This window comes from Triticum dicoccoides, chromosome 6B (assembly GCF_002162155.2).
Source record: "Triticum dicoccoides isolate Atlit2015 ecotype Zavitan chromosome 6B, WEW_v2.0, whole genome shotgun sequence".
NCBI lineage: Eukaryota > Viridiplantae > Streptophyta > Magnoliopsida > Poales > Poaceae > Triticum > Triticum dicoccoides.
In genome coordinates this window covers 667,788,479-667,807,269 of record NC_041391.1, presented here as the reverse complement: position 1 = coordinate 667,807,269, position 18,791 = coordinate 667,788,479, and the positions used below count along the sequence as shown (strand labels likewise).

Sequence of the window (18,791 nt, the reverse complement as noted above, 5' to 3'; positions counted from 1 at the left end):
GACAATCTTCATCATTTAACTAGATGCTCGGGTCAATATTCACTGTGAGGGAGCAATTTCATGAAACTTTTCATAATCTTTTGACATGTCTGTCTTGTCATCCACTCCCACGATGTTTATTTTCCCTGAAAGAACTATGTGGCGCTTTGGCCAATCATATGATGTATTCGCTTCCTTATCTTTTATTTTTATTGGCTTGGTAGACATGTCCTTCACATAGAAAACCTGCGCCACATCATTGGCCAGGACGAATGGTTCATCTACGTATGCAAGATTGTTGAGATCCACTGTTGTCATTCCGTACTACGGGTCTTCTGTTACCCCGCCTTGTGTCAGATTGACCCATTTGCACTGAAACAAAGGGACCTTCAAACCACGTCCATAGTCAAGTTCCCATATGTAGCGACCATGATCCGAATGGACCAAAGTCTCTGTGCATCAGTGTCATCCCTGGACCGGCAATGCTGACACGCACAATACTCGAGGAATTATAACAGAGTTCAATCACACACTTATTACATCGAGTCCTCATAAAGAGTATGATTACACAAAAATATCATGGCTGAAGGCCATCTAAACTAAATAATTATGGAAGCTTCGAAGGTAAATGAGTCCATCAACTCCAACAGCATAGCTGAGTGCAAAACAACGACCTATCGCACCTTATTCGTCATCTGAGTAGTCTACAACATGAGACGTTGCAGCCGTGTAGGTCAGCACATGGAATATGCTGGCAGAGTTACACTGTAAAGCAATGAAATGCAAGAACTATATCTACATGCAATATTTGGCTAGTGGAGGCTGTAAGTTCATGGTTTTGCATAAAGCTAGTTTTTTCCTACAACAAAGGAATAAATTTATTTAACTACTCCCAAGTTGCCCAATATTTGAGAAGGTAACCCCAACTCAAATCCCAATTAAAAGTATCATCATTAAACCCAATTCGATTCATTAAGTAAAGTGATGAGATCACGTCAATAATTAAAGTACCAGATACTCAAGATGTCCATAACAGGGGACATGGCTAACCATGATTAGTTTATACACTCTGCAGAGGTTTGCGCACTTGTCCCCACAAGACTCGATCGCCTCCCTTGAAGTCCTCGCACTGCCTAGTGTTTGAGAACGGGATGACCGAGACACAGTCTTTCAGAAGCATTTACTCTCTACTCCGAGCGGACCAGTACACCTACAATCCCCCTACATCTACTAGTCCACCTCTTCAAGAGCTCACACAACTTACTCAACTATGCCAGAGCCCATAATGGCTTGTGGCTGCACACGGAAGTTTCTAGTTATGAAATATAATATGATCCCTTTGAGTCTGGGTGGCATTCCATAGGATGATCACACGGGTTCCCCGGGATCTCCTAGGACAGCACTGGATTCCCCAGGTGTCCGGCCAAGCCACTGGTATATCCCTAGGGTGCCCCAACCATTCCACCCAGATGTATACTAAAGTTGCCACCTTAATGTTCTCCCAGATTAATAACTCTCACAACTTCCATGAGTATCTCGATCCAATCCCCGTCTACGAGCATGGCTAAGCAATATATGACATAACGAATAAACCCGGGGTGAATCAAAAAGGCAATAGGTACCTACCTCATCAACTACATAGCAATACCCACATATTCCCAATCCTACTCATGCAATCTTTGAGAGGTGAGGAACTTGTCCTTCCAGCTGAGACGTCATTCTGGACATGAGTTGGTTCTTGGCAAATCAAACCTTGATTGATTGCCCATCAAATTCTATTCAACTTACTACTCTTTTGATTAGGGTGTCTGCTTCTGATCTTCTAATTTGAAACCATATATTCCTTAGTATTTAAGCCTTGAATTATTCGGATAATTCAATAATTTGATGCCTTTTGCATTCTTTATTCTTCAGGTAGAGTACCGTTACTCACATCAGATCCTTTGTGGTCCGCTATATCCTTTTGTGTATCATTATCCAACAGTTCCGCATATTCTAAATCCTTAAGAGTTCTTCCTCTATCACAAATGCCTTCGGCAATGTGGTATCATTTAAATCTTGTTGTCTATATTCTGCTTTGAGATGTTATCTGTTGCTTATGTAAGTGTTTGGTATAGATTCGTAAAATACCCCTACGGGTTGAACCTATGCCTTCCCTGATCTATGTGACTGAAAGTTTTCACGATTCATACTCTTCTGGTGTTTTTCCAGATAAAATTTCAACACTACAACTTCATCAAATGCGAGAAGTGAATGAAGGGTTATGCGTTGAAGAAGTGAGAGTCGACCTTGAACTTTGCGTTCATGCTCATGGACATGATGTAGATATTATCATGGAAGCTTCTCTTAGAGTTAATAAATCCCCTTGGTATAAGTTCATCTTATATCTGGAATCTGGTCTTTTGCAATCTTGGTTTCGACCATGTTGTTCTACTTTGATTTCATTCTCAGACAAGTTAAAGTGCTTGTCTTCCACAGATCTATACACTAGTCTAACCTCTATTCTGATCTACCTTCAGGTTTTCCCTCTGGTATCTCGAAACTATCACGGAACTATATAACTTCTTATGAGTTCTTCATTAATTATTATTTCTCACCAATTCCAATTTTTCCTGGGTTCTGAGTTGTTAGTCACTCGAGGACACTGGTAAGTGAACTGAGACCGCACTACGATTCAACAACTCTTAGTAATCTTCATTGCTTTTGAGTTTATACTCAATCATGTCATTTTTTCTAGTCGATTGACTACATCATCATCATCATGCTAAAGCTTGATAGTGCTACCTATGTCTTTGATCCCTGGAACACAATCCCGACAATGCGCTAAGCTACATCAAGCTTTTAACATCATATTGTTTGTCTCGAAAGGCAACTCTAAATCTGAGGTTGCATCTTGCATGTGGTTCTAATAACCTTTTACTTCACCATTCCTTTGGCTTGATGTCATCGCCGATCGATTACATCTTCATGGAACCCTCGACAAAATTTGTCGTGATCATCGCCAATATTTTGACTTCTTCCAAGATATGAATAGAATTCATGATGTGAAATATCATCCTTGCCCCTCGATGATTTGTGTTACCATCAACAGCATTCTTGCCTTCCCTCCAACACAAACTTGTTCATGTTTTGTGTTGTACATTGAGTTCCTTACTATCCAACTTATGTTATGTTCTACCTTGGAGTATTACCATATTTTATGTCAAGGATGTTGTGAGAATTTCTCCACCTATTAATTCCTGATACAGCAATACTTCTTGCCATCTCCATTCATTTCTTGGTCCCCGTGTTGTTTCTAACCGGGATACCGACAATTGAACTATGATGTGTGAATTCAAAACTTCTAGCAACCATATTGCTTTGAAGTGAATGGTCGATAGTTTCATTCTAAGTCTTTGGTTATTGAATCACCATTCTAACATTGAGCATGCTACTTGGTCGTTATTTCCAGGTGCACTCTCGTTCAATGTTTAGTTGTTGATGTTCTCCTCAAACATACTTCATTTTATACTTTGGTGTGTCCAATGCTATCACCTTGTTCATTAAAATGTGGAATCCATGTTTATGAAATGTCGATGAATTATTGTTGAGCCCATGGGCCACATCCTCATCTTCTCTGTGGTTCATGATGAACATTTAAGCTAGTGTTGGAAACTTTTGAAAGCATTATCCTTGTGCCTAGCTCATGAAGAATATGTATGTTGCAAGAAGTATCCTCTCTAAGTTTGCATGCATTGGGTGCAAGTTACTTCCGTGAATACGAGAAAAGTTGTTTCGCTTCCTCTGGGATCATCTCAATTCAATCATGCATGTGCGAAGTATTCTAGGATTGATAGATTTGCTACCTTCACTCCATATGTATTACCTAGCACGCCAAGCCATTGATTGATTTGTTCAAGGGAAAAGAAGTTCCTTTGTAATAGCTAATCCGGACTTACACATGGACTTTGATATCCTCGATGATGGTTCCTAACCAGAACTCAGTTACCCTTTTCGATGTAAGACTTTCATGTGGACACGAATGTCTTGACATTGTGTTCATGTGTCTTGCAATCCAACTCATGTTTCAGAACTTACTTCCATAGATCATTTCCCAAAAAATTTGCAACTTCATCTCATTGATTTGTGTTGCACCCTTGTCTTCTCAAGCATCGTGAGTCTGTGGTATCCTGACACCAATCGGATCTGAATCTCGTGCAGATATAAGGTTGGAACATTTTCCAAGAATTATAACATTGTTCTATATGTAACCCGTAAGGTGATGTCATGTCAAACACACCTGCCCGGAGGACCTATTGTTATAATACCTTCTGTATCAAGGTTAGCCATTCTTCCATGGGGAAATTGTATGACTTATTTTATAAGTTGTTCCTGATGGATCCTTTGTGTATTCAAAGTTTGACCTTTACCTGATGACCATGTCAATGCTATCCTAAAGCATGTTGGTGATACTCTGATCATCAACAAGAACATTGGAAGTGCAATACTAATTTTTTTTCTTGATCAATTATCCAAACACTGGTGTGTGGATAACGTCATGAATTTCCTCACCCCTTTACCGAAGTGGTTATCTACTTGCTGTCCTGCCATGTATATCATGCTCTGCTTGTTCTTGTGAAGGATATACTCCTAATACTTGTGTGTAAACACATTTTCCTTTCTATTGGTCTGATTAATTTGATAATCACATTTTCCTTTCCATTGTTTTGTTTAACCTTTCTTGTGATCTCTATGATATAAGCAGTAATATTTCCCTGCTTATGTAAATGCCTCGATTTTACAACTCTGTCAGCAAGTCCCGGTTACTATTATTGATAACATTCCAGTGACCGCTGAGGAAGAGAACTTTGCCTAATTGTCCGCCTTGTTTCAATGAGCAGGATTGAAACCTGACTATCCTGTACATCCCTATTGCCAAAGTTATTCCTCGCGCTCGTATGTAATTCACTGGCTACCTTCTAAGTGATCTATTCTGGTATCAGGCACAATACTTATTCTCGTTGCTTTGGACCCCTTTCACACTTTGTTTCAGACATCAAACGATTGTCTATATGTTTGAAACTTCTTATTGTACCTTCTTACTTTGCTCTCGATGTGTTTTATTTGTTCAACTCGAGAGATACTCATGTGTTCATTCATGGGATAACCGCAAATGATTACCCCTTATAGCATTCTATAGTTGTCAACCTGCCCCTTACCTATTCGTAAGTACGATGGAATTCCCGAAGAAAGGATGTCGACTTCATCATGATGACCTGAAGCAGAGAAATGAAGACATCAACATAATGGATCGACCTCCTCGAGAAGAACAACCAAGACCGAGAACACTCGCTAGAATTTCGTAACCAAAACCTTCCCCCTTTACTCCGCTTCTTAAATCTCGGGATGAGATTTCTTCTAGTGGAGGAGATTTGTAACACCCCGGTAGTTAAGCTACAGTAACCGCACACTAATGGTGCCATGTCATCGCAATCAAATTGCTAAACCTCACTTTGTTCCAAACCAAGTTCAAATTCAAACCTCACTTTGAAGAAGAAGAAGAAGAAGAGGAGGAGGAGGAGGAGGACGACGAGTCCTCCTCCTTCATTTACTCTGTTTCGGTCTTCGTGTCGATGATACTTGCTAGCTATAGGTAGATTCAATCATCAGTATGCGTGACTAGTATGCGTCTCCCGTTCGAAAGGGTTACAGTTATAAATATGCATGCATTTGCATATTTATAACTGTGATTCTTTCGAATTGTCCAACATTATCCATGGACAGCCCGAGTATGTGTAGATTGAATTCGTTTTTCCATGCTCTATTCCGGATCCGATGCAGAATTTCGTTAGAGCCTCTCTGTTGTTCTCCAGGTATACATCCTCTCTGTTTATTGCCGAGACGTGTATCAGGAGAACATCACGGAGGTGATGCCAAAATTTTGCGTTGGATCAGCGCAGAGCATGGAAAAATAAAACCAATCTACACATACTCGGATGAGATTATGACCTATCTTTACCTATTAGCGTGTAGGTTGCATGGACATAATAAAATTGACAAACTTGATTAACTTGTGTTTAGTAGGTAGGCAAGATGAGTGATCGTGTGTTGATGTACATCCGTCACACTCAGAAAGACATGACCAATGAATGGTAGAACAACGCAAGCAGTCTTGTGTCGTGATCATGATGCAAATCCAAATCGACTAGGCTTTTGACTCGAAAACTTTTTTGTCAAGATTCCAACTAAAAAACTTACTGGTCAGGAAATCAAAAGCAAGCAAAAGAAAATCATGCTCCTACAAAGGCGCAGACCAAATTTCAACGGACCATTCATGTCGCATGTCGCATGCTCACGTCCAGTGAGGCAAGCGTGCACGTGTTGTGTTCTCTTTCTCTTTTCGTACCCATCGTTTAACGGAGTGGAGAGACTCCACGTATAAGTTGGCTTCACACCACCTTCAGTTCTTGGATGGGGCTAAAATTGCACCTATACTCTTGTCATTTATTCACGAGCCTTTAAATTTATTTGAAATTATCTATTGGACCAAATACAAACATACTATCACGTTAGCTTTTCTAAAGAAAAAAACATGACATGTCACGCTTCATCATCTTTGTCTAGAGTTTTCTTTAAGAGATGGTTAGAGCATCTACAGTCGGGCACCCCAAACCGGCCTTAAACACCCGGGCGGCCGGCACGGTCACTGACCGGTCATGAAAATCTGACCCAGACGGGCACCTCAAACGGGCCTTAAACGTCCGGGCTGACTGGCACCCCTCATATCCAGCCCAAATATGAGGCTGATATGGGGCGCCCTGGAGCGCCCGGGTGCGTCCACCACGTAGGACTAAAGATGGATTCCACGTGAAGTCGCCCAGAAACCCGGTGGTTTGACGAACGCCTCCTCCACCGCTGCAATGTGAACGTCGCGTGGCGCCGCTCTGACTCGCCGCCCGAGGCCAAATCCAGCTATTTAAGTCGACCGACGCCCCCCAACCCTAGCCCATCCACTTCCTCCCTCTCCGCGCCACCACCCGAGCCCGTCTGCCTCCTCTCCCCCGCTCTCCCACACTCTCTAGCATCTCCATGGTCTGACAGAAGATCACCACGTGCGCTATGCTCACGCCGGAGCGCTAGAGGCAGATCGTGGAGGAGATCCAGGCCAAGCGCGCCACCTGCATCGCTGTCGGGCTGCCTCTGGACTCGCTGGAGCCAGAGGAGGAGGAGGAGGAGGAGGAGGAGGAGGAGCTGCCGAAGTCGATGGAGGTGGCGGGTCCGGAGGAGGACGAGACGGAGCAGCCTGCTCCGGGGTTCAACATGGAGGAGGCGGAGGCGGAGTTCGCCATCGCCCCTGCCACGGAGACGGCCGAACAACATGCGATCCCGGAGTCCATCCAGGATGAGGCCTATGTGGGGACCAACCGGCAGTTTCTCTGGTAGGACCAGGCGGCGACCGACGCACTCTTCGCCGAACTCGACGTGAAGATAGAGGAGGAGGCTGGAGCGGAGTAGTCGGAGCTGCAGCTACCGCCCATGTACCCGGAGCCGGGCACGGAGATAGTCGACATCTCTGACGAGGAGTAGCTAGATGATCTACATAGTACGTAGATTTTTTCTTTTGCGCGCTTTTATATGAATTTAAGAATTTAGTATGAGGTGTTCAAATGCACTTGTGTTAATTTGAGGAGTGCTCGGTCACTGTCTATAGACGCGGCGTCAACGGACATTTTTAGGGGTCATATTTGTCATATGCGGCTCTAGATGCTCTAAGATGGGTTGTGTATTTGTTTTTTAGTCTGCGTAACCGATGCAGTTGCATCATTCTAGGCCATGGGAGACCAACATTCATGGTCACGGCTTCTACTGGGCCGGAAGTTTCGGCCCGCGATATATACCGAAACCGCGATCGCACTCTCCAGGTCCATCCAGCGCGCCCTCCCTCCCTCCTCCCACCAAGCGAGCCAGGAAGGAAAGTCGCCCAGCAGCGCTTGCACCTTCAGCAAGAGATTTGTTTATTCACCACAAGCGACTCATTTGTTTATCAAAAGATTTATATCTGAGCTTGACATGTGCAAGGAAAGTCGCCCAACAACGCTTGCACCTTCAGCAAGAGGGCCAAGACGATCACCAAGAATACCCCACCGGGTTTTGCAAAGATCCATGTGAACGCGGGAGTTCGCTTGGGTAGAAGAGGATCAGCGGCGGCAGTCTGCAGGGATAGACAAGGGAATTTCTTAACAAGTTCATCATTGGTGATCCAAGGTCTTGAAGATCCAGCCACCCTCGAAGCGATCGTATGCCGCAAGGCACTGGCGTTAGCTGAGAACTTGCATCTACAGAGCTTCATTGTGGCATCGGACTCAAGACAAGTTATCTCAGATATCAACAAGGATGCTCGGGGAAGATATGGTGTCATCATTAGCGAGATTCGCCTTCAAGCAGAACTTTTTCAATGTCTTTTTACTTTTAAACGTAGGGAAGTGAATGTAGAAGCTCATAGTTTAGCTAAATTTTCTTTGTCTCTAGATCCAGGACGCCATTTTTGGTTTGGCCAATCCCATGATCTAAACCGCATCCCACATGTTGTGGATTTTGATGAATAAAGACTAGTTCTACCCCTAAAAAAAAAGCGAGCCAGCACCTCCTCCCCTCCGCTCCGCCGCCAAGGCCGCTGCCGCCATCGCCGCCGCGCCCTCGGCCCGCAAGGGCGAGACCTACACGGACACCAAGCGCCGCGACGACGTCCGCGGCGCCAACATCGCGTCCTCGCGCGGGGTCGCCGACGCGGTGCGCACCTCGCTCGGCCCCCGCGGCATGGACAAGATGATCTCCTCCGGGGACCAGGAGGCCATCATCACCAACGACGGCGCCACCATCCTCTCGCGCATGTCCCTCCTCCAGCCCGCCGCGCGCATGCTCGCCGAGCTCTCCCGCTCCCAGGACGCGGCGGCCGGCGACGGCACCACCACCGTCGTCGTCATCGCCGGGGCCCTGCTCCGCCGCGCGCAGTCCCTCCTCGCCGCCGGCGCCCACCACACCGCCGCCGCCGACTCCCTCCACCGCCTCGCGGCCCGCGCCGTCGAGGTCCTCGAGGGCATGGCCATCCCCATCGAGCTCACCGACCGGGACTCCCTTGTCAAATCCGCGTCCACCGCGCTCAACTCCAAGGTCGTCTCCCAGTACTCAGGCCTCCTCGCCCCGCTCGCTGTTGACGCCGCCCTCTCTGTGGTCGATCCTGCCCACCCAGAGCTTCTTGATCTTCGTGACATCCGCATCATAAAGAATCTCGGCGGCACCGTCGATGATACTGAGCTTGTCCACGCTCTTATCTTTGACAAGAAGGCCAGCCATGCTGCCGGAGGACCATCTAGGATCGAGAATGCCAAGATCGCTGTCATCCAGTTTCAGATCTCACCACCCAAGACTGATATTGAGCAGAGCGTCATCGTTTCAGACTATGCACAGATGGACCGCATTCTCCGTGAGGAGCGGAATTACGTCCTAGGGATGGTTAAGAAGATCAAGGCGTCTGGATGCAATGTCCTCCTCATCCAGAAGAGCATCTTGCGTGATGCGGTGACCGAGTTATCGCTGCATTATCTCGCAAAGGCTAAGATTCTGGTGGTCAAGGATGTAGAGAGGGACGAGATTGAGTTCATCACCAAGACTCTCAACTGCCTGCCAATTGCCAACATTGAGCATTTCCGTGAGGATAAACTTGGGTATGCTGATGTTGTCGAGGAAGTGTCTGCTGGAGATGGCAACATCGTCAAGATCACTGGTATCAGGGACATGGGGAGGACTGCAACTGTGCTTGTCCGTGGGTCCAGCCAGTTGGTTATTGATGAAGCTGATCGCAGTCTCCACGATGCCCTATGTGTCATCAGGTAATTTGACTTCCACTGAAACAATCTTCTCTGTTATATGTTTGAAAGGTTCTCGATTGTAGGCCTGCTTTTCTAGGTCATTTTTTTAATATATTGATTTAGGTGAAATATTAATCTTCTTAACCATCTCTAGATTTAAGTTACTTTACATCATTTAACTTGAATCTGCATATCAATGTGTAATTTTTAGTTAAATGCAGTCCATTAAGATGATAGAATCATACTCCTAATTTTCTATTGGGGCTGTTCATTGCAGTAAATTGTTATGTGTTACATAAACGAACATATGTTCTGCTATAATCTGTTTATTTACGTTCAACAACATTGTTTCATTAGTTCAAAGCACAAACAATTACAGGATCTATGCATTCTTGTAGGTTGGATTGCAATCCTAAATGCCAATTTTCTGCCACGTTGCTTGCACATATATTGCCATGTTCTCTTTCTGCCATGATCATCCTGGTCTCCTTCTGTTATGTTGCTTCCACATACACTTCCGCAACAACTTCTGTAGAAAATAACCAGATTCCCTTTGACCACTTTATGATGTAGTAGTCATGTAGGGAACTACTTGGAGCATGATTTCGCTAGGTGATTATGTGTGACACTGAGCCAAGTTTGATTGCCCTGAGTTACGCTCTCATGCTATTTGAGTGATTGCTCAGTGATCCCGTCATGTGTGGTGCTTTGTGTGGGCGATAGACTTGTCACAAGATACTGCAGCATTATAGCAGATCACTTATATAGCTGTTAAATAATAGCTGATCAATTATCTTATAATGAAGATTGGAATGCAAATGTTCTATCAGTGGCATGAAATCTGATGATAGGCTTTGCTCTTCACGGCTGCTACTTATGATTTAGCAAGATGATTTAGGAAGCTGCTTTTTGTCATTTGCTAAGTTGCACGTCATGTCTGTTCATGGTTCTTTACATTGACCCTTTGTCATGTATGCTTGTGTGTCTGAACATTTGGTGCTTTGTCTGGACGATAAATAGATTTGTCAAACTAAATTTCATAAGAGTAAGTGAAGAGGGTGCTGTGTGTGGAAGCTACCTTTGAGCTAGGTGGAGATGATTTAGGGTTAGCATAGGTACCTACCGCCACTAGCAGCACTTCTGTATTTTATTCATGGGCTGGCTGGGTTAGCCCATTTTCACACATAAAAGTTGTGTTTGCGTGCAGCGTTTATACCATCCTATCTTCTGACACTCCCCATCTGCTTCATGACCACAGTGAAGGTGACTCTGTCTCTCACCCTTCACCTCAGTCCTCTGTATTGCAGCGCCAGAATCTGATGGCTATACCAAATGGGCTTAGTGCTGCAGTAGGGCACTAGAGTGGCTAGGCAGCAACTTTTGTTAGTTCTAATCTTGTTAAGAGGTAGTAGTTAGTATCTGTGCATGCATGTTGGCAGGTTATAATTATTCTAGTTCCAGCAAGATGGCCAGTACTCCCTCTGTAAACTAATATAAGAGCATTTAGATCACTAAAATAGTAATCTAAACGCTCTTATATTAGTTTACGGAGGGAGTAGAATGTAAGCTAGCACTTGGTCAGCTAATTATACAAGCGTGAGCTGCATGTAAGTTAGATGCCAAAGTCATCAGTTTGGCTGGTCACGCGAAGTAATAGTTAGCTTAGCTGTTTGAGAGTGAGCTGTAGGTGTAGGTTGGTTTGTAAGTGTCATGTGGGGCACGTCCTACAGGCGTGGGCCACGCGGCCAGGAGCAGCAGCCGTCGGCCGCATCAGGCGAGGCGTAGGCTGGGCAGGAGTCCTGGTCCTGATACATTAGTTCCTAGAATAAAAGACTAATTTGTTACGTATAGGTTTCTAGTTTGTTAGCAGCCCATGGGGCCTTTATATATCGTATAATCAGCACCCTTTGAGGGCAAGCAATAAAGTTATTATCTCCTACCTCTTCCTCCGTCTCCTATCCTCTCCTCCCGCACCATTGAGCAGCCAGGCAAAAACCCTAGCGCTCCTATCCACCGAGACTACGAACTACGTAGTCGAGGCCCCGTTGTCTTGGGCACTGAGGCCCTTGACAACTTGGTATCAGGTTCCAGCCGCTCCTCGGCCTCCTCCACGCTGCACCCGCCGCCCCGCCCACCTCCATCGCCGCCATCCGCCGCCGCCTCGGTTTCTTCCGCCATGTCGGAACCCACCACCGCTAATTTGGCCAAGATGATCGAAGCCCTGATTGCAACTGTGACATCCCTGCAGTCGTCCGTGGCAGCCCTCCAGAAGGAGAAGTCGGCCTCCTCGTCAGCCGCCGATATCAGCCACGACGGACAGCACCACAACGATCGGCCCCCGCGGTTTCAGAAGATGGACTTCCCCAAGTTCGACGGCAAGTCCGACCCGCTCGCTTTCGTCAACAGATGCGAGTCCTTCTTCCATCAACAACGGATCGCCGAGGAGGAGAAAGTCTGGATGGCGTCATACAACCTCGAGGGTTCTGCCCAGCTGTGGTACATGCAGGTCCAGCGTGACGAGGGCACTCCGCCGTGGCGCCGCTTTTCCGAGCTGCTCAACCTCCGCTTCGGGCCTCCTCTGCGCGCGAACCCGCTGGGCGAACTGATGGCGTGCAAGCGCACGACGTCCATCGTCGACTTCCAGGAGCGGTTTGAGGCGCTCCTTCCCCGGGCAGGCTCCTTGTCGGAAACGCAGAAAGTTCAGATCTTCACCGCAGGCCTCCAGCCACCCCTCAGCCTCGACGTGGAAATCCATAACCCGCAGTCCCTCGCCGTCGCCATGAGCCTCGCCCGCAAATTGGAGCTGCGCGACCAGTGCGCGCTTTCCGCCGCGCCACCGGTGCGTTTTCCGCAGAAGGGCATTCTGCCGACGCCAGGACCACGCCTCGCGCCCCCCGCATCGGCCCCACCAGCCGCACCCCAGCATGGCCACAGTCTGCCGGACAGGCGCCCAATCAAACGTCTCTCCCAGACAGAGATGGAGGAACGCCGTCGCCTGGGCCTATGCTTCAACTGTAACGAGAAGTTTGGCAGGGGCCACAACCGCGTGTGCCAGCGCATCTTTCTCCTCGACTTAGCGCCGGACGACGACGACGACGACGCGGCCTCCGCTACTGATGATGCATCGCGGGCCGGCCCTTAGATCTCGCTCCACGCAATCTCCGGGGTGCGCACGAGCGAAACCATGCAGATGCATTACTCTCGGGGGTGTCTCCCTCCTCGCCCTGATCGACTCAGGCTCCACCCACAACTTCATCGCCGAGGAGGCGGCCGCTCGTGCTACGCTGCCATCCCCCACCACTGAGAAGATGCGCGTCACGGTGGCCAATGGCGAGCGCGTTCCGTGCCAGGGCGCGTACCACGCCGTGCCCTTCCGCATCGGCCAAGAGGAGTTCTCGAAGGATTTCCTCGCCTTGCCGCTCGCGGGCTACGACATCGTCCTGGGCACGCAGTGGCTGGCGACGCTCGGACCGATCCTGTGGGATTTCCGCGCCCTCTCCATGACATTCTGGCGGAGGGGCCATCGGGTGTGCTGGCGCGGCATTGCATGACCAGACGGGCCAGCCCTGAAATCATGCAGCGGCCGCGACTTCCTCGACGCCATCATCACCGAGTTCGACGGCATCTTCGCTGAACCCTCCGGCATGCCATCGCCCCGCAGCCGCGACCACGGCATCACCCTGCTGCCCGGTTCCGCCCCGGTGGCCGTCCGTCCGTATCGCTACCCGGCCGCGCACAAGGACGAGCTAGAGCGTCAGTGCGCCGCCATGCTCGCCCAGGGCATCATCCGAGCGAGTTGTTCCGCATTCTCGTCCCCGGTACTGCTGGTCCGCAAGGCCGACGGGTCCTGGCGCTTCTGCATCGACTACCGCGCCCTAAACGCCATTACTGTCAAGAATGCGTTTCCGATCCCGGTGGTGGACGAACTCCTCGACGAGCTCCGGCACACTCATTTCTTCACCAAGCTCGACTTGCGCTCCGGCTACCACCAGGTGCGGATGCGTGCGGAGGACATCCCGAAGACCGCCTTCCGTACTCATGACGGCCTCTACGAGTTCCTGGTGATGCCGTTCGGCCTCTGCAACGCGCCGGCAACGTTCCAGGCCCTCATGAACGATCTGCTGCGGCCGTACCTGCGCCATTTTGTTCTCGTCTTCTTTGACGACATCCTCATTTTCAGCGAGACATGGGCTGACCATCTCCGACATGTGCGCACCGTCTTCACCGTCCTGCACCAGCACCGGCTCTTCGTCAAGCGATCCAAATGCGCATTCGCCGTCGAGTCGATCTCATACCTGGGTCACACCATCTCCGCTGCAGGAGTGGCCATGGATCCGGAAAAGGTGCAGGCAGTGGCCGAATGGCCGCAACCACGCTCGGCGCGCGCGGTTCGGGGGTTTCTCGGCCTTGCGGGGTACTACCGCAAGTTTGTCAAGGAGTTTGGCGTGGTTGCCGCGCCACTAACGGCCCTCCTTCGCAAGGATGGTTTCTCCTGGTCACCGGAGGCGGCAACAGCTTTTCACGCCCTCAAGACGACAATCACCACGGCTCCCGTCCTCGCGTTACCGGATTTCACGCGGCCATTCATCGTCGAGTGTGACGCCTCAACATACGGCTTCGGGGCCGTCCTTCTTCAGGACCAACACCCGGTGGCTTTCTTTAGCCGGCCAGCCGCGCCACGTCACCGTTCCCTGGCAGCATATGAACGGGAACTCATCGGCCTGGTGCTCGCGATTCGTCACTGGAGACCGTACCTCTGGGGGCGCCAATTTGTGGTAAAAACGGATCACTACAGTCTCAAATTTCTACTTGACCAGCGTTTGGCAACCATCCCGCAGCATCATTGGGTCGGCAAACTACTGGGTTCGACTTTACCGTGGAGTACAAGGCCGGTAGTACAAACACGGTGGCGGATGCCCTTTCCCGTCGCGACACGGAGGAGACGTCGATCATGGCGATCTCGGGTCCTCGCTTCGACTTCATCGATCGCCTCCGGCAAGCGACGTCCACAGATCCGGCGCTCGTCACGCTGCGTCCGGATATCACGGCGGGTACGCGGCAGCAGCCGTGGGCTCTCTCCGACAGCCTCGTCACTTTCAACGGCCGCCTCTACATTCCGCCGTCGTCCCCGCTACTCCAGGAGATTCTCAGTGCCGTGCACGATGATGGGCATGAAGGCGTCCTGCGCACCTTGCACCGTCTCCGCCGCGACTTCCACGCACCTAACCTTCGCAAGACGGTGCAAGAGTACATCCGCACTTGCAGTACTTGCCAGAGGTACAAGTCCGAGCACTTGCACCCCGCTGGGCTGTTGCTGCCGCTGCCGGTGCCCACGGGCGTGTGGACTGACGTCGGCATCGACTTCGTGGAAGCGCTCCCTCGCGTGGGCGGGAAGTCTGTCATCCTCACCGTGGTGGATCGCTTCAGCAAGTATTGCCACTTTGTGGCGCTGGCCCACCCGTACACGGCAGAATCAGTGGCGCAGGTGTTCTTCGCTGAGATTGTTCGTCTCCATGGCGTGCCGCAGTCCATGGTCTCTGACCGCGACCCCGTCTTCACCTCGGCTTTTTGGCGGGAGCTCATGCGCCTCACCGGGACAAAGCTGCACATGACGTCAGCGTTTCATCCACAGTCGGATGGCCAAACGGAGGCTGCTAACAAGATCATTGTGATGTACCTACGTTGTCTCACCGGGGATCGTCCCAGGCAGTGGCTCCGGTGGCTTCCCTGGGCCGAGTACATCTACAACACCGCCTACCAGACAGCGACCCAAGAAACTCCGTTCAAGCTTGTGTATGGCCGTGACCCTCCCACTATTCGCTCTTACGAGCCGGGCGACACGAGGGTAGCCGCAATGGCCAGGAGCATGGCGGAGCGCGACGAGCTTCTCGAGGACGTCGTCTACAACAGGCACAAGCGGTCTACAAGTCCTACTACGACAGACGCCATCGGGACATTCGGCATGACGTGGGCGATTGGGTCTGGCTTCGCCTTCGCCAGCGCGCCGCGTCCTCTCTCAACTTGCCAACCAGGGGCAAGCTCAAGCCACGCTTCTATGGGCCGTACCGCATTTCAGAGGTCGTCAACGACATGGCTTACCGCCTTGAGCTTCCGGCACGCTCGCGCCTCCATGACGTGTTCCACGTGGGCCTCCTCAAGAAGTTCTTCGGGACGCCTCCAACTGCACCGCCGGGTTTGCCTCCGATCCACAACGGAGCGGCTGTTCCAGAACCGGAGCGCGTGACTCGTGCGCGCCTAGCACGCGGCGTTCGCCAGCTACTCGTCCACTGGAAGGGTGAAGCAGCATCATCAGCTACATGGGAGGATCTTGACAGTTTCGTCGAGCGCTACCCCGCTTTTCAGCTCGAGGACGAGCTGCTCGTCGAGGGGGGGAGAGATGTCATGTGGGGCACGTCCTACAGGCGTGGGCCACGCGGCCAGGAGCAGCAGCCGTCGGCCGCATCAGGCGAGGCGTAGGCTGGGCAGGAGTCCTGGTCCTGATACATTAGTTCCTAGAATAAAAGACTAGTTTGTTACGTATAGGTTTCTAGTTTGTTAGCAGCCCATGGGGCCTTTATATATCGTATAATCAGCACCCTTTGAGGGCAAGCAATAAAGTTATTATCTCCTACCTCTTCCTCCGTCTCCTATCCTCTCCTCCCGCACCATTGAGCAGCCAGGCAAAAACCCTAGCGCTCCTATCCACCGAGACTACGAACTACGTAGTCGAGGCCCCGCTGTCTTGGGCACTGAGGCCCTTGACAGTAAGTCTTATAGGAGTCATGTCCTTATTGTAATACCAGCTTGTTGTAGTGTATAAGATTCATACCACTAGTTGTATGTGTGTGTGTGCGCTGCATCCTTTTAAAAGGAAATCCTAGTGAGAGCTAGTAGCTAGCTCCAACACCTTTTACTGCCTTAATGCTTGTGATTTTCAACGCTGCCACAGTAGTAGGCTTTGGTGTAATCGTTGCATAACAATTTGTGGGTACACACATCAGATCTTATGAAATTGATAATATTTTCTGAGCGAATTATGTATGTCCTCTAATTGCAATGACTGACCATTTTAATGAAATTCATGTTGCGAAGTCTAGATGTGAGAATATTGATATGTTGGGCTGGTAGGACTAACCTTACAACTTCTGTTGATTCATAATAATGATGGTTGCTTCTGTCTGGCTTTTACTTAAGAAACAACTGCTTGGAGGTCTTGTTTGCCCAAATATGGGCAGCCTGCCCTCCTGGTCTGTATGGCCTTGTGGGCATAAGTATAAGGACAGTTAAAATAAGTATATGCCTTTGGCATAAGTAGACGTGTATCCTCATGAAATGACCATTCTTGCTCATGGTGTATTTCAAGATTGTGCATTCTTTTGTACTACCAGTATTTATCGTGTTGCATCTTAGCCTACAATTTATTTTTTTCTTCAGTGTTTTGATCCTGTTCATGCTTGTTTTTATGAAGGTGCTTGGTGAACAAGAGGTTTTTAATTGCTGGTGGCGGTGCTCCTGAAATAGAAATGTCAATGCAACTGGCTGCTTGGTCAAAGGAGCTCCATGGGATGGAGAATTACTGCATCAAGGAGTTTGCTGATGCACTTGAGGTCATCCCTTATACATTGGCAGAGAATGCAGGGCTCAACCCAATCGCCATTGTTACTGAGCCAAGGAACCGTCATGCCAAGGGTGAGAAGAACGCGGGCATCAACGTGAGGAAAGGCCAGATCACAAATATCCTGGAGGGGAATGTCGTGCAGCCGTTGCTTGTGAGCACGAGTGCCATCTTGCTGGCGTGCGAGTGCGTTAGAATGATCTTGAAGATTGATGATATAGTCACTGTAAGGTAAAGCCCGTAGAGCGGATGATCCTTTTTAAGGCTGTATTGTTGTGGGGGGACGAACACTTGTTACATAGGATGTGTTATGATTTTGTGGCTTTGGTCTGTGACTCTGTGCTGAAGATATTGTTATCTTGTATCAGTAAGAAGCATCCAACATTCTACAGCAACAATATGCACAATTAACCCGCATAGATCTTAAGTAGTTGGAAGTGAAATAATTCATTGATTGTTCACTGAAAATCCAGATTTGTTTTCCTTGGTTGGGCATCATCAAAGTTTGTTGTCGACCTGGCTGTAGCGATCAAAAGATCAACTGTGTTGATGGCTTGTCTGCTGTTGGATGCGCGATCAAAAGATCAACCGCCTTCTCTTCTTGTCTGATGTTGGATGCGTCTCCTCAAAGCCGCTCATCCTCTCATGCACACGCGTCATCCTTCCTGCTCGCAGCAATGCCCCTATGTAGCGAGTGGTAGCATCGCCATGGTTGTTGACGCTGTCGCAGCACATTTCATTGCCGTGGCCATTAAAGCATTGTCGTGGTCGTTGAAGCATGCCTAGCAGCATTGATGTGACCGTTGCAGTTTGCCTCGCAGCATGGGCAGACGTTGTCGTAGCACACTTCATCGTTGTGGTCGTTGAAGCATGCCTAGTAGCATCGTTGCGACCGTTGCAGTATGCTCGCAGCAACCGGGTTGCCCTCACTGCATTGTAGCAGTTGTTGCACCAAGGTGCTGGAAGCACGTCGTCGTAGTACCGATGGCCACCCTCGGATCTACATGGCAACATGGAGCGCCGCCACAACCCTCAAAGGCTGTCACAGAAGGCCCTTGCATCATGTTGTTGCAGCATGGCGACTGCCTTCGTCGCAACACGGTGTCACCGCTAGAAGCATGTCGTCGCAGTACCGAAGGCCACCCTTGGAACCCCATCACAACATGGCTTCATCGCATGTAGCATGACGTCGCAGCACTAGCAGCCGCCCCTCGCAGCACCACTCGTGCCGCCATCCCTTGTTGCATCTGCAGGGCCTCTTGCAAGAGCTCGCCGCCTAGCGCCGCATTGCAGTATGAGTGGACTAAGCAAGCAGCGAGTGGAATGTCGACCAACAATTGGAGAGGGCA

At 49.4% G+C, this 18,791-nt stretch overlaps 1 protein-coding gene across 1 annotated transcript; it reads left to right on the top strand.

The window, feature by feature from the left end:
• The first annotated feature begins 7,221 nt into the window (after window positions 1-7,221).
• LOC119321444 (T-complex protein 1 subunit delta-like) lies at window positions 7,222-17,836 on the top strand. Its single transcript, XM_037595123.1, has 3 exons — window positions 7,222-7,397; window positions 8,592-9,848; window positions 17,296-17,836. Exons 1-3 carry the CDS (start codon window positions 7,222-7,224, stop codon window positions 17,675-17,677), a joined length of 1,815 nt encoding a protein of 604 aa, XP_037451020.1. The 3' UTR covers window positions 17,678-17,836.
• The last annotated feature ends 955 nt before the right edge of the window (window positions 17,837-18,791 follow it).

Coding starts and splice junctions, on each gene's coding strand:
- LOC119321444 (XM_037595123.1), top strand. CDS start 7,222: ATGGAGGTGGCGGGTCCGGAGGAGGACGAGACGGAGCAGCCTGCTCCG. Junction 7,398..8,591: donor ACCAACCGGCAGTTTCTCTG/GTAGGACCAGGC, acceptor CTAAAAAAAAAG/CGAGCCAGCACCTCCTCCCC. Junction 9,849..17,295: donor GATGCCCTATGTGTCATCAG/GTAATTTGACTT, acceptor GTTTTTATGAAG/GTGCTTGGTGAACAAGAGGT.